The following is a 25,612-nucleotide window of genomic DNA, read 5'->3' as shown; positions in this document are numbered from 1 at the left end:
TGCTAAAGAGTTTGCACGTTTCGAGATTACATTCCTGCCTGGGAGTCTCCCATGCAGAGCTAAGGGGCCGATGGATGAGCAGTGACGACTGACTGATGAAGCGGCCTCCTTTCCCTCAGAACGGTTTCGTGATTTAGAAACAAACCCTTCGCATACCACAGCCTGATCTTCCAACCTGTACCAGCGACTTTGGTTTTGTTTTGTTTGTTGATTTCAACCTCCCCCCCTCACTCTACTACTCAACTATTCCTCTTTCCTTTCCAAAGGTGTGTCATGTTATATATTTATATTGCTGTATTGTATTATATTATATAAGATGCTGCCAAGGTATAATGGTTAAGGCACCGGACTTGCAATACACAGATCCCTCTTCACCTCCCCTCTCCCCCGCCGGCTACCTCTGTCCTACTCGGCGCTACAAATGAGTAGATCCCAGTCGGCCAATCGGCTGGTCAAATGTGGTGGCACAAAATGTGGGTGCTCCCACCCATTGCGTGCGTTTGGCCAGCGTGTAGGCCAACGTACCCTCTCAAAGGGCTCCCCCGGAGCTCCCTCTAGTGGAGGTCCTTCCACCAGCAGCGACGTGAAAAATACACTGCAGGGCTGCGCCTGTACCTTTTTACACATTTCTAATCTGCGCTGCGTTGTGATCATTTTAAGCCCTTTGTCAATCCGTTGCTGAGTGAAGGTCTCCCCAATGCCATGTCCATTTTAGGGGTTGTTTGACCATACTTAGCCACGCCGATCAGTGCGAATTGGCGAAGGTTCACATATCGCGACCATCATTGCTGTCTGATGGTAGCTGCGCGCCAGGAATCAAACTCGGGTTGTGAGGTTTCAATGCACAAAGCGCGAACCACCGCACCACCGGCCCATCTTAAAATAATACCGCCATATATCTCTCGATGTTGTTCTCTTGAATATAAAAGTAATGAAGGAGAAGACACATTTTTTATTAACGTTGACTCTAGATATGAAACAACAAAAACATCCCTCGTAAAAACAGAGCTGTGGAAATTGCTAAAGTATTGGGGGTTTTTTTGCAGCTAAAAAGTACACTGCATATTTCAACATTTATGTGACAGCAAGAGGAAATTGGGTTCGAAAATGATGTACCATGTTTATTATTTTTGCACCGCTGAAATTGCTTGATTGAATGTGCCATAAAAATAACGAGAGATAATTTTTGTCTCCCCCGATATTCGCGTGCTTGATGTACGGTGCGTGAAATGTCACAATTGAAATTCCGCCGATACCTTGAGTTATTCGCTTGCCGTAATCATGTACGTCATATTTGAACATCAAAAAGGTCCCCCGAAATTTCCAATGCGAGTTACAGGTATCCCTTCTAAATGCTCGTAACAACGTGACCGGAGAAAGAGCGTGTGTCATCCTCATTGTCTTGCAGGCGAGATAGAGAAGCCCTGCACGGTGGTACTGGCAGACGACACGGAGTACGAGGAGGAGGAGGAATTCCGTCTGGTGCTGGGCTCTCCGCGCAGCGAGTCTCCGTTTGGGGCCTCCATCGGAGAGCAGAACGAGACCCTGGTCACGATCAAGGACGACGCTGACAGTGAGGCCACAGCCCCTCACAGATTGTTTGCCCCCCCCCCCTCCTCACGCATTTGCACGCAACGACGCACGCACCCACACGCGCATGTGAGTGAGCGCGTACGTCCGTGCACGCACACACGCGCGCGCATTCGCGCGCTGACATACGAACGCACTCACGCGCACACGCATGTGCACAACATTCTAGCGCATTCGCATGTATGTGTGTATGTGCGTCTTTCGGTAAAGTCACGTAGATAGGTTCAAAGAAAATAACATAAAACTACGACCGCTTGTGTTGCGATCGAAACGTCGTAGTTTTTTGTTATTTTCTTTGAACCAATCTACGTGACTTTACCGAAAGACCCAATGAATATGAATTACTGCAGCCACGAAAACTTTAAGTCAAGATTCTTCCGCACCGTTCGTAGCCAACCGTGCTAATCAGAGGTGCGGGTGAGGCAATCCTCCTTCACATTTAATTAAACGTATCGGAGAGTGTGTTGACACTGTGGTAGACGCACAGATGCGAATATGCTTCACCACCGCCATCGGTCTTAGCGCGGTATTTATGAATAACTTCGGCAATGGGAACGGGTATTTTCAAGTGCCCATCCTTCCCATTAACAAAAACACAGCGTGACACTCACCGACACGCACCGAGGTGGTCATCCCCATATGACAGCGTAAATAAAAGGCGTTGGCAAAAGGTACATACGCTGACACCGCTTGCTCACGTCACCGCTGGTGGAAGGGCCTCGACGAGAGGGAGCCACAGAGGATGCCTCGCTCCGCTACCACGGTACGCTTCCCTGACTGCGCATTCAACTGGAAGGAAACAATAGAGCTGAAATCTGCGTTAACTTTCCCAAACCCCTCATTAATCGCCCCCCCCCCCCCGCCCCCCGCCACTACCCCCAGCACGCGCCAGTGCGAACAGCAGACATAGGCGCGTGTTCACGACCACGTCCGGCGCTCCCTTCCTCAGAGCCGATCATAAAGTTCGCGGAAACCAAGTTCAGCGTGAACGAGCCGAAGGAGGCTGGGCAGGTGGCGACGGTGCGCATCGCGGTCGTGCGCACGGGCGACGTCTCCAAGCTGTCGGTGGTGCGCGTGCACACCAAGGACGGCTCGGCCACCTCCGGCGAGGACTACCACCCCATCTCCGAGGGTGAGCCCCCCCCCCCCACCGCCTCGCCCACCCCCCCCCCCACTCCACGGCCTCCCGAGGCCGTCTCATTCGTGCCCCCCCCCCCCCCCCGCTGTTGAAAAAGGGAGCGGGGATGGACTCTCGAATGACAAAAATTTGTTGAATTGCCGGTGGGGTGAGGCATTGCAGTTGTACTGCGCAGTGGCATACGCTGTGATTGCGTAATCAGAAGGGTGTACATAAAATAATAGCATGTTATATATTTTAAAAAAGGTAAGCTCAATCATTAATATAGTACAAACCAATTATGGCTCACTCTTTGATGTTGTAATATTTTTTTTGTTTGAGGATGGTGATATCCGGTTTCTCTTATTTTATAGGTTATAAAAACAAGATATATGCGCGGCGTCTATGATATTTCAGGTGAAGGAGATGACGAGGCCGATGCTTTCCCCTTTCAGTGGAGCCATTGGAATGGGATCAATGTGCTTGATGTGAACGGCGTCGCTGTTGAAACGTTTCTCAGAAATCGAGTTCAAGGAGGGCGACAGGGAGCACTTTGTGGAGGTGGAGGTGCTGTACGATGGGGTGCGGGAAATGCGTGAAGCCTTCACCGTCCACCTGAAGCCCGACGAGAACATGGTGGCCGAGACTCAGGTGCCGACGCGCAGACACAAACGCGCGCACGCACGAACAAAGACAAAGATCCCCCGTATAGCCTTAACAGACTGTTGGGGAAAGTGCTGTTTGCGAAGGACGGCACGGTACACGAGGGGGTGGGTGGCCAGCGCCACGCCCGACCGCCTTTGTCTCCCCAGTGGCGATGATTTTACACACCACACCAGGTTACTCATTTGAGGCTGAGTCGACCTTAGGTGAGGCTCAGGACCGGTTCAGATAATCGTCACTGGTGTTGGCCGTAAGCAGAAAATCGAACTCAGGTCGCCTGGTTCGTAGCGCAGCGCGCTAACCTTCTGCACTACCGCTCCCCACGCACACACGAAAAAACGCACGCAGACACACACACACGCAGACACACACACACGCAGACACACACACACACGCGCATTCGCGAGCAAGAATGTTTCTGCAAGATGAACAATATCGCACGTGCCGCTCCCCGCGCACGAACACACGCAGACGCGCGCACCCGTGCACAAGATCACTTCTACGAGATGAACAATATCACACCGCAGTGGGCGCTGTTGAAAGCGGTCACGTTTGGGATGACCCCCGCCGCCCACGCCCTCCAACCCCTATTCCTGCACTCCCGCTTTAGATGAACAAGGCCATCGTGTACATCGAGGAGATGAACAGCATGGCTGACGTCACGTTCCCGTCCGTGCCGCACGTCGTGTCACTGCTGCTCTATGACGACACGGCCAGGGCCAGGGAGAGCCCCCACCCGCCCGCCGGGTATCCCGTCGTCTGTGTCACGGTGAGCCGGCCGCTCGCGCCGCAGCGGGAGGGCTTCGAAGAATCACGACGACGACGACGATCTATGTTGACCTGTGATGTTTGTTGAACTTCTCTCGCACCGTACGTAGCCAACCGTGTTAATCGGAGGTGCGGGGGGAATGACAACAAACTGAAAACACTGCTATCGTTTTTTGTACTGTTCGTTGTTGTAACGTTCTGACTCGCCCCTACTGGACATCTGTGCAAAAAAAGAGCTTCACAGCTCATCGGATTCCTCCAGGCTAAATATTCTGATTCTGACTTGTCCAACATACCGCGGATGGTTTGGACTTTTAGTATGCGAATTGACAATTTGGGGGGGGGGGGGTCGATCCCGCGAGTCGAAGAAGGTTGTCCTTGCTGCTGTCGGCAGTAGCATCGCACGTGTCACGATTCGCCCCGCGTTCTCTCGCCCGCCCGCCCGCCCGCCCGCCCCGCAGGCCTGTAACCCCAAGTACTCGGACTACGACAAGACGGGCTCGCTGTGCGCGAGCGAGAACATCAACGACACGCTGACGCACTACCGCTGGTCGGTGAGCGCGCCGAGCGGCGCCGACGGCGTGGCGAGCCCCATGCGCGAGGTGGACGCCAACACCTTCTTCACGTCCACCAAGATCGTGACGCTCGACTCGGTCTACTTCGCGCCCGGCGCGCGCGTGCAGTGCGCCGCGCGCGCCGTCAACGGCGACGGCGAGGAGGGCCTCGAGCTCGCGAGCGCCGTCGTCACCGTCAGCAGCGACGAGGGTGCGCGCCAGCCGCCGTGGGGACGGGTTTCGCGTCCCGTGGGCGATCGCGGGGATTTTTTTTTTCACAGATCGGCGAATTTCACAGATCGGCGAATTGCGTTCGCCCGGTCCCCGTCGGTTATATCTGTCCGTCCGTAGCTGGGCAGGGTGGGTGGGGGCTAAGGGGGTCACGATAACTCTTGGAACAGATGGTCCGATTTAATTGAAGCTTTGTTGTCGAGTTGTGTTGCTATGGAAGGAAGGTGTGTTTTTTGTAATGCACGGATAAGGTTGAGAGTGTTGATATATTAGCCTTCTGTCGAGTGTGTTGCTCTGTCTGGAGTGGGGCAAGGGGGGGAGGGGTGTCATCATAACGCTAGTAAAGATGATCCAACGTAAGTGGAACTTTTTTTTTATATATATAAAAGTTGTGTTGCCGTCAGGGACCTAGCCCTATTGAAAACCAGACAAGTATATCGAAGGGTAACCCATACCTCGGCGATAAAAAACACCCAGCGAAAATGCAAAAGCCTTTTTGCCGAAGGCAATGAGGTCAGACAGTGGAGGCAGAAGCAAAGAATGAACGACCTCCCATTGAGCACAGTCTGACAGAGGAGTTGCAGGGAGGGCACTGGTGAAGTCTTAAGCAGGAAGGCTTCATGCTAGTCGCGGTCTGACAGAGGAGTTGCAGGGAGGGCACTGGTGAAGTCTTAAGCAGGCAGGTTTCATGCTAGTCGCGGTCTGATTGCATCGTTTGCTGCGCGGAGAGAATACTAACCGATGCCTCTCATTCCCTCCCACTGCATGCTGCCCCAGGGCTCTGTCAGCCTCGCATTCTGGGAGCAGTGGGGGCAGAGCCATTCACGGCCAAACTGCGCTACACAGGACCGGAGGACCCCGACTACCCCAACCTCATTAAGCTCACCGTCACGATGCCGCACATTGACGGTATGCAACCGTTAAACAACAACAACAACAAAATTTCGGAAAATCAGTAGCACGGTGCCGTCAGTTCGGTTGCCCTACGGAATGCTTTGTGGTTTGAATTTACAGTGGCATATGCTCCGAGCCATACCACCTCATTATTTTGCATGAATTTTATTCATTTTGCAGGTTTGTCCTTAAAAATATATATGAATGCTTTTTAAAGGCCCTCTGTAACGCCGTAAACGACAAGCTGAGCTAGAATGAGGGCCATGGAGCGTAGCTGCTCACTTCACGTTTTTATTAATACCGCTCTTTAGCTGTCATAAAAAGGAAATTAATATATATATATTTTTTTGCTTCTAATTAAAGTGTGGCTTTAATGTGTGAATATTTTTCAAGCTATTAACTTTGATTGCAGTTTTTTTTCGTACACAACCAAAATGCCTAATACCATTGTTTCCTAAGCTTTGTGTCACTGCGAGATCTTTTAAATACATAAACCGCCCCCTACGATGCGATTCTTTTATCATGACCCCTGCCGAGGCATCTTGTTGATGCCCTGGAGAATCATGGCCCACAGTTAGGAAATCCCTGCCGATGTAGACCCAGGCCTGGCCTTTTGGGCGGGCAATCACAGCGGTGGCCCAGGTCACGAAGATCTGAGGGAGGCTGCCAGAAATGTCCTTTTGTTTTAGTATTTACAGTATTTTACTGACGCATCGAAAAACAAAGGTGCCATGGATCACACACGAGTCACGTGACAGACGATGTGTTTTCGGGTTTGACCGTAATTGGCACAATGTCTTGACGTTTTCGTTTCACGTGCTGGGAGCTTCTTCGGAAACTGAATTGAGCAACTCGTTTTCTCTCGATGTTACATCGCTGCTTCTGGTGCCACCAACCCTTGAGACCAATCGAGGGAGAATGTGAACAGCTAAAATCAGTTCCTGAAGAAGCTCCCAGCACAGCATGTGGTGCGAAACGTCGGACATAAACCTATGCAACGAGCGACACGAATGCGACAATACAACGAAGAGCGTATGCAGGACGATCGTGAAAATCTACGCAATGGCATTGTCAAGTAATAACTCGAGAATTATTACTCGAGAATTATTTTCATGGGGTCCCCAAATTCTTTCTTTACCACATTTGCATTAAGGCAGGGCCTGTGTACGTATGGTTGTTGAACTTCTTTTGCACCGTACGTAGCCAACCATACTAATCGGAGGGGCGGGGGTAGTGCAACAAACTAAGCCACAAAAAGCAGTTGAGCTGTGCGTCATGTGCTGGATCTACCGGCATCGCGACCTCATTCCCAGGAGTGGCCACGCTGGTTCAGACATAACTCACCACTGGTGTTAGCCACGGCCCGGAATCGAACTCAGGACGACGGTGTTTCACGTCGCTCAAGAAATCTCACGGCGGCTGCTACGGCTCCAGCCGCGCTCCTGTAACGCCTCGCTCACTTCGGCAGGGATGCTGCCGGTCATCTCCACGAGGGCCCTCTCCAACTTCGAGCTAACGCTGAGCCCCGACGGGACGCGCGTCGGCAACCACAAGTGCTCGAACCTGGTGGACTACGACGAGCTGCAGACGCGTCACGGCTTCCTGACCGACGCCACCAAGAACCCCGAGGTGATCGGCGAGACGTCGCCGTACCAGTACAGCGCGGGCCTGCGCTCGGCCGCGACGCTGCGCTTCTACCGCAACCTCAACCTGGAGGCGTGCCTCTGGGAGTTCGTCTCCTTCTACGACATGTCGGAGCTTCTCACCGAGTGCGGGGGCAGCATCGGCACCGATGGCCAGGTACGGGCGGCAACCTTGGGCCCTGCGGGTGGCGTGTTCGCCGCTTGTTGCGCAGGTTCGCGGTTCGAATCCACCGGCCGCCCTCGTAATTACTGCGCGTGTGTAATGCGCAGAACGATACGCGCGGTCGGATTCACAGTTCCGCGCTGGCAAGATGTTAACTGCGTCCCCTGGTATGCAGTAGGTCGTGGGTTCGATCCTGATCCTGACGTGTGCTGTATGTTTGAAGTTTGCATGTTTCTCTCCCCGTGGTCGTGTGGATTTTTCTCCGGGTTGTCTGGGTTTTCCCTCCACATTTTGAAACAACATACATTTAAAGTATTTAGCTGCTATAAATTTCCACGCGATAAGCCACTTCGTTGAGCTACCATTTGTGGCCAGGCCGCTTCTGAAAAAAAGCTACATAGCTCAGTGGGCCATACCTAGTAAAATAAAAAAAAAGTTTAGTTTAGATTAACTGCAGGGTACCCATTTAAACCGCTAGGTGGAGAGGAGGTTAAGAAACTTGCACTATCGTTTCTATTGCCACGCCAGGAGATTGAACCGATAACATGTGTTGTTGTGGAGTAACTCATCCAGCCAGCTATGGCTCTAGGATTTGGTGTTACATGTTATTTATGTAGTTTATTGTAAAAAATCGGTCACAGTCCCTGTGATCACTGTTACGTTGCAATTATGGCTTTTTGGCGATTTCGAAAACGTTTTTTGTTTGGACATGTTTGTTTTGTTGTAGTACGGCATTAGACTGATGGCCTTAATCTAAGTTTTCTTGTGGTTGTTGTTTGACTTGCATCCCACTGGGATTTTTTTTTGCACACAGCGTTGGCGTACGGTGCTTTTTTTCAGGAATATTTTGCTGTTTTTTTTTCATGGATTTTCTGTTTGCACAGTCACATAGTCACTTTAAGATGTTTTTCTTGTTCGTGTTTTTGTTTTTTTGTTTGTTGTGGTTGCACCCGATTCAAGAGCTGAATGGCTCTCGGGGCTGTTCCAAAATAAATCAAACTGAAAATGTCCGGTGTGCTATACAACCATTGCACCAACGGTTCCTCCTTGTCCAGGTCCTAAACCTGGTGCAGTCGTACGTGACGCTGCGCGTGCCGCTCTACGTCTCCTACGTGTTCCATTCGCCCGTGGGCGTCGGCGGCTGGCAGCACTTCGATCTGCAGTCCGACATGAGGCTCACGTTCGTTTACGACACGGCCATCCTGTGGAAGGACGGCATCGGCAGTCCGCCCGAGGCTGAGCTGCAAGGTACACGAGTGCCCGGAGAGCATCAACAGAGGGAGCGATCGCTCCGCAGACATGCACACCCCCGTATAGCCACCTCCGTATACCACCTCCGATTAGCGGAGGTGGTATACATATACACACTGTTGGGACAAGTGCTGTTAGCGAGCACTTGAGAAGGCTAGAATGGTGCATGAGGCACCCATGTAAGGTTGAGTAAACCTACGGGAATTATTTAGATATTCATCACTGATGTTGGCCGTGAGCGGGAATTTAACTCAGGTCGAAGGGTTTTGTAGCGAAGCGTGCTAAGCACTACACTGCTGGCTCCCTCAATGGCTCTACTTCGACGTATGGAGTCTGACTCACCCTTCAGTGACTCGTGCAGTCACATAGCTGGCAGGAAAGCTTTGATTCATTTACTTGCAGTCATAGGTTAAACGCAGTGATTAAAATATACAGTAACGTGACTCCATGTTCTATCAAGCGTTGGAGAAACGCTCATTGCTGTTCGTGGCCCGGAGTCACTCATTCCACTGTTCATTGCACATTTTCATGACGAGGCCTCTTGTGTCTACAGCACAATCACTGTTATCTTCCCACAGAGTGGCACTTATTTTACCGACCCTGGGAGGATGATGCGGAAATCTCGCAGAGCAGTGCTCCCCATTTGCCCATCATGTTGGAGAATGTCCCGTGCAGAACCGATCTTGCATCAAACTGTATTCCTTTCACAGGAGGGGGCTTACACCCTGCCAATAAATTATCATATGACAATCGACCCAAATGTTTTGCATTCAGAGAGCCTGAATTTTATCCACATCAGATTCAGTGTTATGGGGTTTTTTTTGTGAAGTCATTGGTGGCCGGGCTGAGGCCATCGAACTGTCAATTGGCGAGACTTGAGAAAACATTTTAATGACGAGCGGCCGCGCGGATTTGTGCCCAGGATCCCAACAGTGTGCGCTCGACACTCTCGGCCACCCGGCCATCTCCGCCCGACTCTGTGTTAATCACCCGAAGCGAGGGGCCACCCAGTCAGTGTGGCATCTCTGAAATTCCCATTTACCAAGTTTCACACATAGTGTTGCAGACTTGGAGAAACTTCGCCGGGTACATACGGCTTCATTATACATGTTATGCGCTAGCTGGGGGCCCCTTAAGTGGCTTCTGCCCGGGGCTCACGGAAAACTTAAGTCTCTTTGAGCCCCTTGACTCAACCCAGACTCCACTGCCGGTGGGTCGTTCAATGCATTTTTGAAATTGAATCTCCAAAGCAACTTATTTTGACAATAGCCCTTTGGGTCACACATGGGCTTGAGGAGTTTGGCCGATCACACTGCATTCTCTAAATGAAGTCACGGCATGGGTCCCTTTCGCCACTGTAAGCGCTGCATTGCGTTTAGATGCCGCGTCGGTTGCTGCATTATTGCCGCACATCGACGATGGTGGTTGTACTGTTTTTTTGGAATTCCTCTTTTTTCGTAATTTTCTCCCAAGTTTATCCCCATTGCCCTTTCAGCATCATGTCGGGAGATGAAGAATGCATTTGCATTGCTCACAGAGCAATGCTGAAAGAGCAATGCAACCCTTCACGTTAAAGAACTGACCACACATGTTAATATCACAGAGCTACTACTGAGATCCCTTAAACTGACCTCTGACCCACACAACACGGGACAGCTGTTTTCCACCCGCTCTGCATGTGAAAGTATTGTTCGTTGCATGACAGTGAAGGGCGATATTTGGGCTATCAGAGCTGGAATTTATTTAAATTAAGGGGTTTCAGCACTCTCTCCTGGGACATGCATCGACATTGTCTCGGTTATGATGACGGTTGCATTACAATCAAGGTGGTCGTCCCAACCGAAAACCAAACAATATCATATATACCACATTTCATCTGTACATTGTACTGTAATGTCCAATGCTAAATTGTATTCACTATGAATCGTAACGAGTAGCAAACGTTGCTCACGCTATATTAACTTTAGTGTCACACTCCATGGGAGTTCCATTAAGTGTTCACTGAGGATGGGGATATTTAATTGTTAAATGTTTAACACTAAACTTTAAAAATAATAATTTAGAACTGTAAAACCACCCATCTTGTGGTTCCAAATTTGAATTGTTGGTGTACAGATTTTACTGTATTTGCAATGTTCAACTTCATAGCTTTTTTAGAACATAATTACAATTTTCATTGGAGACTCAGACAATCACAGGCATTTCTATCCATTATATATTATAAATGCCACTAATAAATCAACAACAGCTGCACATTGATGGCTTGTTTATCATTTAGAGCAATGCACTTAATTATTCGTGTCTACACAATTCACAACCTTACCTGACCTGATATTCTAATTGCATTCACGAAATAGTTATGATGTCCTGCTGTCTGTAATTAATTTTGGGAGAAGCAACGAGCTGCATCCTGTTGTGCATTCATAGTACCTCTAGAGAGTGGGTTGTTTTTATCCAGCACTGCAAAGCCATTGTCAACAAATTACAATTACTAGGGACGTTTTATTTTTTCTATCCCTGTGACTGCCCATTATATCAACATTTATCGTCTATGTCTTGTGAAAAATGGCACATTTTCCACCTATCAAGTCCATTCCATTAAGGTTTGTTAATTAACATATTGTATTACATGCATTAATGAACCACATTCAATATTCATGCTGTAGCTTGAAGATAACTCAAACGTGAAGCAGACGTGTCAGTGCAATTGACCAAACATCCCAATGCAGGATCCTCCTGGGTAAGAGTCTTCAGACTCGGTGGCGTGATGTTAACTCCCTCGTCTGGTATGCAGGTCATGGGTACGATCCCGACCCTGACGCCTGTATATTTGAAGTTTGCATGTTCTCCCTGTGGTTGCTTGGATTTTTCTGTGGCTCCTCCAGTTTTTCCCTCCACATTTAGAAGTATTTGGCTGCTATGAATTTCCACGTGATGATAAGCCACTTTCGTTGAGCTATCATTTGTGGCCAGGTCTCTTCTGAAATTGTAAAAAATGTAGTTGAGTACTTTGGCCTACACTTCTATAGTAGCCAGACAGTTTGGGAGAAATGCGAGTGACCCACACTTTTTGCCCACGACACGCGAGCTGCCCATCGACTAACCGCGGCGTACTCAATTATACTGCTGGGTGGCCAGAGGTGGGGGGAATTTCAAAATCTTGCAACATTGTTTCAACTGCCACGCCGGGAGATGGCACCGACGACCTGCGGATATCTAAAGAAAAAAGATCGTTTTGTATTTCACATGTGAACACGCGTGTCCGTGTGCTGTTCAGGCGCATTGTACCCTACAAGCATGCGCATCAATGGAGAGGGGCGACTTGTGGTGAACTTCCGCACCGAGGCACGATTCCGAGGCCAGTACGTGATGGCCCATCCAGGTAAACGCCTTCACAGAGTCAAAGCAAAGTAGGACAACGTCTGCCACACTGCAGCCTTCGCAAAGGGTGCACCGTGTCTACATTTACTTTGTGTCAGGGTGACTGCCTTCTGCTGGTCCTGTTGGGATCGTCCTCTTTTTGTGCTAGCTGTCCCCGGGGCATTACATCTCTGCTGGGTTTTGTCAGTAGCGTATAAATACATCATTCGGGGCAATGTGAGCACGTTCAGTTCTCCTCTATTCCCGTGTTGTCAGATATTCTTCTTCCCATGATATGCCCTGTTTTTTAATACCTTCGTATGCACCTTAGAGGTGGCAACCCTACTTTGTATGTTAATGTAATTGTGTTACAAGTAACTGTATAAAGACTGTCATGCATGCAAGTGCTATATAGCATACGGTGCAAGATGAGAGAGAATTGTTGTCAAGGTGAAACCAAATAAGCGCTGCCAATTCCACATTTCCATGGCAGGAGCCAGTTTTAACGATGATAAACCCACTGTTAATTGACTTCCCACAAAGCGGTACTCATTTTATTGCCCCCCGAGCGACGAGAGTCTGGGAAACCCGCAACTATGATGTCAACACACACAAGATGTTGATTACGACGCCCTAAATCAGTGTAGCTCGGCCGGATAACAGAATATGTATATACACGATATATATTGGTGTTTTAACATCTTAACACCTTGATTTAAAGCTTTCGTGACTGCAGGGATTCATATTCTTGGTTCTTTCGGTAAAGTCACATAGAAGGGAAACGTGACTTTACTGAAAGAACCAAGAATATCTTAACACCTGTTTGTTGCCAGAAAAATGGGGAAAACCTATTCTCATATTTTGATACTGGCAAAGGAGGTCCCGTGATGATATATATACACGTTGTAAGAATGTGTCTGCTTTACATTTGAAGCATCATTTATTCATTTATTTCCAACAAATTCCACCCAGGTACACCTCTGACGTCCATGGTGATGTCGGCGGACCACCCGGGCCTCACGTTCACACTGTCGCTGGTGCGGAGCGAGCCCTCCTACCACCAGCCCGAGCAGCAGTGGAGCTTCATCTCCGACTTCGCGGTGAGGGCAGCGCGGACGTACACGTGGGATAATCTGTCACGCTGCAGGCACGCGCGGATCTTCGCACTGGCGCGGCATTGCAGCAGGACCTTGCGGTCGTCATTGCCATAGGAGAGCGTGTGTCCTGCGGCTGTTTTTCCTTTTAGTTTACCGGAGTAAAGCAGGGACATTGCAAATCGGGAGAAAATATTGAAACACGGCTTCAACGGTATTTTGTGTGTGTGTGTGTGTGGGATGTTTTGTTCATTATGCACAAACATGTGTTTTTTTTTATTTGCATCGTGAATTTGTGAGCGGTCTCCTTGGTTCAGGGTTCCATGGATTTAAAATGGATACTAATTTTATCATCTCAAACCACAGCTGTAAATTATCTATAAACCATGTGCAATCTCATAACGGCTCAACAGGAAACTGCCCTTACAAAAAAATGTCTAGGTCATTGGCGTTCAATGCCCACAAAGATTTTCGAAGATAGAACGCGTGTGAACACATCTACGAGCAACTTAAAAGCGCTCCCCGTTGCCATGTCACCATTGAGTTATCATTGTTGAATACACACATGATTTAAAAGTATAGATTTGTCATATTGAGCTCGTAGCACAATGTATTCTTAGACTGCATGCCGAGAATACAAGTCACCTCTCATCGCGTCCCCATTATTTACCTTTTACCCTTTACAGAAGCGAAAAACACTCTCTCCGTGTCGACACTTTGGTGTCGTTTTTTTTTCCGCCGGCGGCGCTCAGATGCCTCCGCTGTCAATTTTCCCCGAGGATTTTCTCGGGATTCCTTTGTGCGAAGGTGGCGTTTCGAGCCTCGACGGGCTCCCATCAGCTCACCGCCCAAACGGAGGAATCTCGTCCAATTGATGGGTCGGCTCGTTTTCGTCTCTGGCACAGGTGCGGGACTACTCCGGCACGTACACTGTCAAGCTGGTGCCGTGCACCTCAGCGCCAAGCCAGGAGTACAGCATCCCCATCATCTGCAACCCGCGCGAGCCGCTCACCTTCGACCTGGACATCCGCTTCCAGCAGGTGCGAGGCCAGTCACGTGACTAGCAACAGATGACTCGCGCGCGAACTCCCCTACCAACCACCATCACCACCCCGTCGCCTTAGTCAGAAATCCGTTTACCCTATTCACCGCTTGTGACGCAAGCGTTTCCCGTATTTTAAAGAAAAAGTCGGGGTGGTGGGGGGGGAGTTTGTCTTATATTCAGGTATGTGGCCTTCATTGTAATTCGTAGCCACTTTCACCGTTACACGTGTGACCAGATTTGAATAACTTTATTGGCACTGGCTAGTCAACAACTCTATTGCCAGTTGACACACATGTCTTGGCCAGATTGTAAGATGCGCTTTATTTCCCTGGCATTCCCTCTATATTTATTTTGGTTATATTTCACGCTACTGTTTCCTGATTTCCAGGGAAGTCGCATTCTTTTAGAAAAAAATATATTTTAAAATGTCTCCAAGTTTCGAGATGCCTTACTTTCCGGAGCGTCTTATAATCCAGAGAATATGGTCGCATTTGACGCGCAAATCCCAAAGGAGCGCCTAAAAAAATCTAACTCTGCCCTGGTGTGCTTGGAGCTACAGTCTTAACAAAATGTCTTACCATAACAGTGGAGGCTGAGTTGTTATTACAGCAGAGGCTGCTTTTACTGCACTTTAAAAATGTAAGTTGAGATATTGCAATAGTTATTTCTGGCCGTGTTAATATTTAAATCATCATTTTATTTGTTGAAACTGTGCAGCTGAGTTGTGTTTTCTGTCCTGTAACTCTCCTCGTATGGCTTAAAGATGAGTTCTCATGAAGGCAAAATGCATCCATGTCCTACTTTGAAGCTTCTAATGCCATTCCTGAAAGCCTGTTGGTCTAAATATTGTGCGGAATGTCTTCGGGAAAATATTAACATTTTACTTTTGTTCGAGTACACGTTTGGCTGTTTAACGAGGCTGATTAATTGACGTGCGTTTTGCAGGTCAGCGACCCCGTGGCAGCAGAGTTCAGCCTCAACACGCTAATGTTCCTCCTGTCGAAGAAGGCCCTCTGGATATCTGATGGCTCCATGGGCTTTGGAGAGGGCAGCGATGTGGCCTTCACTGAAGGTACTTAGCGGGGTCACGAGGATTTAAGTATTAGCAGTGACCACAACAGACCATGTATTCATTTGGGTTAGATCGCGTAAGTAAATATAAATGTGTTGTAAACACACCACCACCCGACACAGCCAATTAGAAAGATTTGTCACGCAAACAAAACGTGCCAATTAGTTACTATTTCAGCACACCAGTGTGTCAGAGAATAAACCCACAACATGCACAATTTGAGTACGACGTTTTGCTGCTGATTACAACCAGGTTAATCAGGCGATTTATGCGATCGACCCCCAAAAAACCATTATTGTATATTGGTCGCGAAAACCTAGGTGTTAAACAGAGCATATATTTGTGATATCCCTTTGAAAAATAAACGTTCTCATGTGCATGTACACCCTTTTTGTCTATCCACTGCTGAATGAGGGCCTCGCACCATGCAGGTCGTGGGGGTTTATTTGACCGTATTTCACCGCGCGGGTTGCGCATGGCTTGGTGAAGGCGGAAACATAGACCCCCGTGAGCATAAGAGAAGAAAGTGACGATCCAGTGGTTGAGACTGATGACAGAGTGGCAGCCAAAGGAGCGAGCACGTGCCTTCGAGTATGGCCACCACAGAGACAGAGCAATGAAATCGGCTCGTCTGCAGGTGCCGGGTAGATTGTTTACACTGCGGCACTGAGAGAAGGCGATGGCTTGCGGAAAGGCTTTCGCCCAGGCATCGCTTTGATGAAGGCCGGCAGTGCTAGTTGAAAATGACGAATGGGATAATCACAACAGGCGTTTCATTTTTCAGGTCGAAGCTCCTTCGCTTGACCCACCCAGCGCTGTCGCTTCACCCCCACAGGTGCCATAGTTTACGGCCGTGTCATGGTGGATCCTGTGCAAAACCTGGGGGACTCCTTCATCTGCAACATTGAGAAGGTGTTCCTGTGCACTGGTGCCGATGGATACGTGCCCAAGTACTTCCCCGAAAACCGGGAATATGGCTGCCTGGCTGATTCCCCTTCGCTTCTCTACCGCTTCAAGATTCTGGTACGGAATGTGGGGGCAATGATATATATTTATTATCACGGTTTTTGAACACAGTGCCCAAAGGTCCAAAATGCTAAGCGGTCAACAACAAACAGCACCGTTGAAGGCGTAAGAGATAAGAGTGAATTCCTATGTTTATTTGAGCAAGCTTATAAGAACTTGAGTGAAGGAGATCATAGGAGGGAATTCCAAAGTGGGGTAGTGTGGCCGTCTGGAATGCTCTTCCTTCCGATATATGGAAACCACTGGAGCTGTGCACTTTCAAATCTAGATTGGAAGCTCATCTCTTTAGAACTGCTTGTTGTTGTGTTTAGTTTCTTGTCCTTCCCCCGCGCCTACGATTAGCACAGTTGGCTACGTACGGTGCGAAAGAATATCACCAAATGTGTGTGTGAATTACACATGTGGGACAATTCTTAACTCATTTAAATGAAAGGTAGAATTGATATTGGAAGTGTCATTAATCATCAGTAATGGCTCAGATTTGAGTATTTTTTTGATGAAAGTAATATGATTGGATGTTTTGCCACAAATTTGTTTTGCCACAAAAAATAGTTTACAAGTATGTGTGGTTAATGCAGACCTGGTGCATTGCAAAATATATCTATTTGATGTTTGAACATCTTAACACCTCTTTTATTGCCAAAAACGTAAAGCCTCTTTTTATTTTTTCATTATTTTGATACTGGCAAAAAAGGTCCCAGAGACACTGAATACACTGCTTCAAAATCCAGAGGCTGCCGATTCGATCTCCTGGCGCGGCAGTTTAAACAATGAACGCTTCTTGAATCTCGCACCTCTGTCCACCCAACAGTACAAATGGGTACACCGTAGGTAGTTAATCAGCAGGTCGTGTGTGGTGGGGTAAAGTGTGGCTACTCCCACCTCTTCCAAGGTGCCTGACCTGCGTGGAACACTCGGCAAAAACACCATCTAGAGATTTAATTCTAGCCGAGGCTCTTTCGGTAGCAGTGACTTGAGCAAGCAATTGCAGGCTTGCATGTTCTCCCCGTGGTCGCGTGGATTTTTTCTCCAGGTCCTCCGGTGTTTCCCTCCACATTTAGAAACACGCGTTTAGAGTACGTGGCTGTTATAAATGTACACGTGACAAGCCACTTCGTTCAGCTGTCATTTGTGATAGCAGGTCGCTTCTGAAAAAGAGCTGTAAAGCTCAGTGGGCCTTACCTGGTAAAATAAAAAATAGTATAGATTTTTTTTTAAATCTGACTGTGATTGCTGGTGGTGGTGTTTTTTTTCTCTTTTTTTTTCTCTTAGGACAAAGCGCAGCCCGAGACACAGGCACACTCGTTCGGCAATGTGCCGTTCAACGCTCGCTTGGCTGCGGACGACCCCGAGGCCCTGCCCTTGGTGAGACAGCCCGGATCCGACGGCTTCCGAGTGGACTCTTCCCCTCTCTTCCAGGTCAGTGAGAGTTCATGCACGTGTGTGCAAAACGATAACTTGCTCATGTGTGTGTGTATGCATGTAGCCTGGCACATAGTGGCGAATGACGGTTGTTGTTGCATGCTTAGAGTAGTTGGGGAAGGGTTGGGGCTGGATGTAGGCATACGCTAAGTAAGCTACAGCTTAGTTTGGCCTCACATTATAAGGGGGACTTCGAAGTGCAAAAAAATATTATACGAAGATTTAAGTTTTACGCAATCGGTTCAAAAATAAAGGAGATAGGGGACAAAAACACTCTAAAACGGTTGTTTTTATTCCAATATGACAAAAATATACAGGCAATCCTCGATGGGATCTCTTAAACTCTTTATAGCTTAGGGCCCCAGCATGTCATAATCCAGCCCTGGAAAGGGTATCGCAGTGTTCAATGAACCCAGTGTCCTGAGTTTGATTCCCGGCCACGACTAACATTCATGACTGATATCAAAACCTCTCCCTACGTCGACACCAGGCTTAAATGAATTGCTTGTGTGGTGTGAATACCTACACTATCCACGAGTACTTCTCACCATTATTATCCATTCACTCCCTTTCCTTTATGGTCACACTTCCCTCTGCCCCTTTTCTTCCCCTTAACCTTGCAGTCGATCACATGGCAGAGTGATGCTGCTTTCTTTGAGCCACCATATCCGGCATGTGTAACAATTACATTTCCTTACCATCACTCGTTGGCCTCAATAAACCGAAGCAATGATTTAATGATGAAAAGTGTATTTGCCGGGCGCTCTTGTGTTTACGCGTGCCCTGCTCAGGTGACAGCGGGTCGCGAGTGGTACATCCACACCATTTACACGGTGCGGTCCCACGCCTCGTCCAACCGCGGCATCGGCAAGAGGAGCGTCGAGTACACGCAGCACTCGCTCGTGGCTGCCGGCGCCGCCGCCGACGCCGCCGCTCAAGGGTCCGGCGCGATGCTCGCCGGCGGTTTCCCGCCGGCCGCGTCCCAGCAGCGGAGGCAGCGCAGGGACGCGGCCGGTGGCCACGACGCCCCGTCGCTGGTGCTCGACATCGGCGCGTCCAACAACCGCGGCACCAACATGCAGCACATCGTCCTCGACCGCTCGGGCCGGCGGGTCAACACGGAGCGAGGGGGCGCGCCCGCCGACGGCACCTTTGAGCTGGCGCCCTCGGAGCGCGAGCCGCCGGGCAACGTGACGCCGGTGGTGACCGTGCTCGCCGTGCTGGTGCTGGCCGTGTGCGTGCTGCTCACGGTCGTCCTGCTGATGCGGCGCCGGCGGCAGGGAAAGAAGGAGATGAAGAAGGAAGCAGTGGCCAATGGCAATGGAAGCAGCGAGCCCATGGTGCCCAAGCAGGCCTGTGGGGCGGCTGACAGCTCGGAAGTCTGAGTGTCATCAGCACGTCCGCCGACTGTGGCCCCCCCCCACTCTCCCCGCTGCACTTTGTTTGGGTCGCTACGCTATACTTATAAGACTTTATCCACAGGTGATGGCTGGGTCTGATTTTTTTTCTTCCCTCCTTTATTTTCGTTTGTAATATATATTGACAGTATTTTGATTCTGTTAAAAAAGATGTTACAAAACCATTGCAATATGCAATTTTCAGGAATATCTACCGTTTATTTTAATCGTGTCCTAAATAAATGACAAATACAACTCAGTTGCTGGAATCACGATTAAATGTGTAAATGAAAAAAAATGTAAGTGATCTTGCAAGCCAGACTATGGTAAAACTGAAGTAGCCATCACAAAGTGAAATAAGAAGTGGAGTTGAATAAATCTTTTTTTAAAAGCAAGCATTGAAAATGAAGCTTAAGTACTGCGCAAATTATTCTATTTTTTAAAACTGTACATGTCTGAGACCAGTACATTGTTATGTACCACATAGAAACAACGATATCAGAGTCATTACTGAAAACTTACACTTTTTTAAAATAAGATTCATTAAAAAAAGGATTGAATTTCTATAACCACAAGTAAACAAAATGTTTATACACATGGCTATTAACTGCAGAAAATGCATTGCCGCTAACTTGAACTTCACATGATGCGTATTTGCAGTCATGAGATCTTACGTCTTTTAAAACTGTGGAATTTAGAGGCAATCTTTCACGTGACCTGTAGGGGCTCTTTCTAAACCTTCCAAAACATTCACTTTCCTCTGGTTTTCTTTTCTTCATCTGAAAGGTGACAGCTAATAGTGTTTTGTTATGCAGTCCAAAGACTTTATTGCAAAAAATGTGCAAATCCATTTCTACAGAGAATTAAAAGTTAATGAGGCTAAATGCTTTTGGCTTATTTTCACATATTCTTTGTAATAATGACATGCTTGGACTAATTCATGACGAATTAGTACCTTTTGTTTTCGATAAATAGCTGGCAATTAGGGAGCCTTGTGCGTAGCTAATTAATAAGAAAAAATTATGTTTATGATTCTGACCCAAGTGAACATAAGCACTGCATTTGATTTCGTTTCAGTGTGAAACAGAGTTATGGCCGTGCCTTAATCTGAGGGATTTGTGATAATACTGTATTAATTACAGAGCAAAGCATGCTGCTTTATACCTAATACCCTGTGCTATTAACAAGTTAACAAATGGCTTACTGTTGAAACATTTTGAACAAGGGATAGACTGATGACATGCACCATCGGCTAATTAGTTCGCTTGATTAATGAAATACAATTTTTGGGTTTTTTACTAATTCATGTCGAGAGGCATAAAGCATTGTCATTTATATGTGAATACACGTCGAAGCCATCCACAAATAAACTATACTATAAGGTTTCTGTTAATAATTAACAAAAAAACTTTAATCTACCCAAGGGAAATTTACGAATGCCATATCAAATCAACCATTCCACGGTCAACAAGCTGGTACTGTTCAAGTTTTCCATGAAACTAAACACGCATTTCTACTTTGAAAGGGCTCTTACAAATGTTCAGTCCATTTCTTCCTGGTGGCCTAATAGCCGTGCGTAGAATAGCATGACAAGGGTTAATCGGCGAGCGATGGTCGCATGCTCATCTGTCTATCCCCTCGACATTTGCATGGAAAGTTTAGAATATGTCGTCGTGCCCAACGCCACTAATCTCACCTGGAATAAAGCCTCGGCCCACATTCGCATCTTGACGAAAGAACTGAAACACATCGCTATGGCAAGTTTTTATTGTATTTTTGGCAGTGGAGACAATGATTGGCATGTTTTTTTTGCCAAACATCTGATAAAAAAAAGCATTTTTTTTCCAACATGTGAATCGGACCAGGCATCCAAAGGGAAGTTCCACCGTTGATGGAGGCCCCAAGTTATATGCAATTACAATTTGGATTTATAATCCATCCAAGTGGTGAAATGATTGGCAAGTTTGTGAAACATCCTCCACATTTGTTCGCCCAGCAGTATAAATGGGTACAGCACAGTCGATCGGCAGGTCGCTTGTGGTGGGCGAAAGTGTGGGGACTCCCACCGCTTCCAAGACACCTGGCCAGTTTGGCAGAGTAGGCCAAATACCTTCTAGAGGGGATCTCTCACGCTTCATGGAGGCATGGATAGACAAAAATTAAATAGATTTTCTATTTTTAAACGTATGACAGCTTCTAAAGCACTCGCAAAATGCTGAATAGGCATGCCAATATAATGTGCAGTGTGCTATACACGTATCATGTAGTTTGTATGTGCAGCATATGAGACCCCATTCATGGCCTTTTGCTATGGTCTCAAATATACTAAGGCTGCACCCGAACTTCAGATATCACAAATGAGGCACAAAGGGTGCAACGCTATTATTATTTAGTCATGCTTGGTGCTGGCCTTTGAAGGTGTGTTCACTTAAGTACTAAAATCACCTGCAGTACAACGTCACATATCCAATTCGCTGGGGACTGAGTTACAGGTCGGATGTGTAAAGAGGTCAGATAGGTGAACATCTGTTGGAATGGTCAGTTGCATCGTGCGCTAATAGGTTACTAGACCTAAAATGAAGCGCAGACTGCTTTAAACACGGAAGGATTCTTTGCTTCATACAAATGTACACGAGATGGTATGTGGAAAGGTCTGAGTTGTGAACGTCGATATGAAGTGACAGCTTCACCAGGCACATTTAAATGGTGCATTGGGTCTGGGCGGTTGCTTGGTCACGGTGGATATGCGATGGTCGGATATGCGACTTTGTACTGTATTTAATGCACTTGCTTAACATGACAACATATACTATTTGTCACCTAGATTTAATCTGACAATTTTTTTTTCCAACAAAAAAGCTTGAACATAGTAGAAAGCGTTACAATAACAACTGACCTTAGCTCTCTTTTTTTACCTCACTGTTGTAAGTTTTTTATAAAACGAAAACTATACAATTGTTGCGATTCTAATGGTGCTATTTTAACATTGTCTAAGTGCCGTTTAGCCGCTGAATTGCATTGTTGTGAATTCCTGATAATTTCACATCAACCACATTGTTAAAATTTGTCTCCTAAAAATACTGTATTTTAAACATGTCCATTTTATATTGGACTTTCGTGTCAATTCTTTTTGCTATTGTATATTATTATATTCTAATGTGGTATCTGGCTAATACAGTAATTATTAAAATGAAAAGAAAACATACTTTTGTTTTGTACTTAAACAGCAAAAAGGTATCCCTTGGTTATTCCTTTTAGATAACATTGGCTTGGGGTCGGTCTGTATACGGTTAAGTAACTGAAATTTTATCATGAAAATAAGAACTTTCTTTTTTATTTCGCTGCCCTTACTGGTACACATTTGCCAGTACAGTATTTGTTAATGTTTTAATATGTAAACACTGATGTGCAGTGCTGTGGACAACCACTTTTCAATAAAAGAGGCACATCCCAAGAGAATGTCAGTGCTGGTGTTTTTTTTTCTTTCTGTCAGTCAGTTTGCATTACAGCCTAAGCTTGAAATAAGTAATTCTTCATCAACCCCGCTTCATCCTAAACAAGTTTTGCAGCGTCAAGGTCAGGTATGTGCCAAGGATTAAAAGCAGACTTGCCAAGTCAATATACAACCTTGAGGTAATATGATGGCCAAATGATCTTCGGTATCTTTTTTGCACGGTTTTGGATATTGGAGTGTTCGCTTCCATTAAAATGCCAAGTGTGACATTTGCCCCGAGATGCAATAGAGTACGCACTGGATATTGCCAATGCGGAGATTTGAGAGATAGTGCTTTTATAGGTTGAGTAGATTTTTACAGTGATATAAATCTGCTCTGGTCTGCAGTCATTTAATGGGCATCATCAGTAGAATGGGTACATCAGTTAATGGAGCGTGTGGTGGAGTCAGGTGTGGACACTCTCACCTCTTCTAATGCCTGACCAGCATGGAAGAGTAGGCCAAATCACACTCTAGAACTCCTTGTGGATGCCCTCCTGCCAAGTGGTGTGAGCAAGTAGTTAGAGGGCTACAGCTTTGCTTTTACTTCACTTGGCATATCAAGGATTAAGCATTTCACCTATCTCGGCAAAGCCACGATTGCTCAGTCATATACCTTGAGCTCTTGCAGTGCTCTGGCATTGTGTAGGTGAAACACACGACAGAGAGATTTGCTTGGCTGAAGTATCCACTTACAGCAATACTCATCAACAGTTGTCCAGTTATTGGTAAGGGTGGCCCTCTAGGCTGGAAATGCCAAGGGCTTGGGTTGCAAGACACGTCACATGAGTGCACATGGATGGGACTTACAGCAGGCAAATCATTGATGAAGATGTTGACAATTGTCAGGACAATCAGAGGGGTTTCACAATCTGCAAGGGCTTGCAGTGTCTTTCATGGATACTCAGAAACGATGACACTGAAGGAGAAGCCCAATGTCTATTTCCGAGTGTGGCAGGACTTGGAACAACTTAGCAAGAGGCCTGCATGCCAGACTGCCATATGCCACTGTGAGGTCAAGGAAAAATGCACCTATCTTGATGGGGCATTGGAACCTATTTTCCACGTATCAGCACAAGAAGCTGAATACAGATGCCGTGGCCAAAATGGAAGCCCACCTGGTTGATGCTCAAGATACTTTTGACAGGAGATAAGATGTATTAACAGCACTAATCTCTGCAGTAACTGGAAACACAGTCCCAAGGAAGACAGAGGAGGCTGGTTGCCCACTATGACTTTTAAATCCTTCCTTGGCATCAAGAGCAATGGCTTTGACTCACCCCCAGAATGTATGCAGCCTACATTCTGACACAACACGGAGGATAATAACACAAAAAAACCCCGTGTTAACCGGTGCCAAGCACTGGGGTTCAGGCGTTTAAAACGTTTTGGAGATATATATCACCTAAAGCCTCGTCAGGTGCCAGACATTAGGAGTGCTGAGTGCACTGAGTGGCAGTAAAGGGCCTAGAGGGAGGTTGCTGTTCCTCACCTCCCATACTATACCTCGAAATACAAAGATCCTCGGTATAGCCTTAACAGACTGTAGGGGCAAGTGCTGTTCACGAGCACCTATGAAGGCCGGCACGGCCCACGAGGGGGTGGGTGGCCAACACAACGCCTGTCTCCCAAGCGGTGATATTTACATACCGCACCAGCTACTCATTTGAGGCTGAGTCGACCTAGGGGAGGCCCAGGACCGGTTCAGATAATCATCACCGGTGTTGGCCATGAGTGGGAATCGTAGCGGACCGCGCTAGCCGCTACACTACAACTTGCACCATACTCGGGGATGATTACTTTGAAAACTTTTGGTGCTGTAGTGAAATAAACGTGTTTTGGTAAAACCACAGACTTTGTGAAAGTAATTCAAGAGACTGAGATCTGTCGGTACTAAAATGGGGGATATTGGGACTTGTGGTGTAGGAGACAAGGTCGCGTAATGTTTATACTCCACAGTGGAGATGCGATTCCCCCTCCCCAAAAAAATGACATTTCCATCTTCTAGAGAAATAAAACCCCACTCTTAACATTGAGAACCTTGTCACTCCACTGCTGGATGAGGGCCCACCGCACGCACTGCGCCAGGATCTATTCAGATATCACTCGCCACTGATGTCAGCCGTAGCTCAGAATCGAGCGCTCAGGTCAGTCACACAGGACAGTAACATTATTAGCACGAGTTAATTTGTAAAACAAAATTAGCATTAAATTTCGATTTAAAGCTTTCGTGACTGCAAGGATTCATCTTCTTTGGTTCTTTCGGTAAGGTCACGTAAAATGAGACTAAAATAATAAAATAACACAATAAAATTATCACGACGTTTCGGCCACAACGCAAGCGGCCGTCTTCAGGTGAAAGCTCTGTCGTCCCGACAGGTCTGTACCTTTCACCTGAAGACGGCCGCTTGCGTTGTGGCCGAAACGTCGTGAGAATTTTATTGTGTTATTTTATTATTTTATTCTCATTCTACGTGACCTTACCGAAAGAACCAAAGAAGATGAAAATTAGCATTATACTAGTGGACTGTGCAGCAAAAGCCACTGTATACAGGGTGATCTAGATTACCCCTAATTGTTTTATTTTCCATATACATTTATGTTTTAAATCAGAATCTGTATTTACAATGGAGGAATCCGATAAGCTATAAAGCTCTTTTTCACAGATGTCCAGCAAATACATTTTAAGACTTAAATGGGGGGGAGGGCGGTCACAAGACATCCGGACCACGTTCCACTACACATAAACTTCGTACGCTTACCCCACCACACACACACGCAACCCCAGCAGTGACCAGAGTGGTGAAGTATGGACGGACACAATTACAT

The 25,612-nt window shown here is 47.1% G+C and overlaps 1 protein-coding gene across 1 annotated transcript in view; it reads left to right on the top strand.

Moving 5' to 3' along the window:
* LOC116943587 (FRAS1-related extracellular matrix protein 2-like) overlaps positions 1-22,749 on the top strand; it is a 129,012-nt gene extending 106,263 nt beyond the window's left edge. The window contains exons 10-24 of the mRNA XM_032956552.2: positions 1,409-1,573; positions 2,540-2,722; positions 3,228-3,358; positions 3,981-4,139; positions 4,600-4,903; positions 5,701-5,832; positions 7,286-7,617; positions 8,679-8,871; positions 12,152-12,256; positions 13,207-13,334; positions 14,234-14,368; positions 15,319-15,445; positions 16,281-16,468; positions 17,744-17,890; positions 18,685-22,749. Coding sequence (XP_032812443.2) covers positions 1,409-1,573; positions 2,540-2,722; positions 3,228-3,358; positions 3,981-4,139; positions 4,600-4,903; positions 5,701-5,832; positions 7,286-7,617; positions 8,679-8,871; positions 12,152-12,256; positions 13,207-13,334; positions 14,234-14,368; positions 15,319-15,445; positions 16,281-16,468; positions 17,744-17,890; positions 18,685-19,278 — 3,023 coding nt within the window. The 3' untranslated portion in view covers positions 19,279-22,749. The remainder of the gene's footprint in view (positions 1-1,408; positions 1,574-2,539; positions 2,723-3,227; positions 3,359-3,980; positions 4,140-4,599; positions 4,904-5,700; positions 5,833-7,285; positions 7,618-8,678; positions 8,872-12,151; positions 12,257-13,206; positions 13,335-14,233; positions 14,369-15,318; positions 15,446-16,280; positions 16,469-17,743; positions 17,891-18,684) is intronic.
* The last annotated feature ends 2,863 nt before the right edge of the window (positions 22,750-25,612 follow it).

Source organism: Petromyzon marinus, chromosome 18 (assembly GCF_048934315.1).
Source record: "Petromyzon marinus isolate PM22_M1 ecotype Great Lakes invasive population chromosome 18, UKy_Petmar_22M1.pri1.0, whole genome shotgun sequence".
Taxonomy (NCBI): domain Eukaryota; kingdom Metazoa; phylum Chordata; class Hyperoartia; order Petromyzontiformes; family Petromyzontidae; genus Petromyzon; species Petromyzon marinus.
The sequence above is the reverse complement of the archived record's forward strand: the minus strand, read 5'-3'. Positions and strand labels throughout refer to the sequence as shown.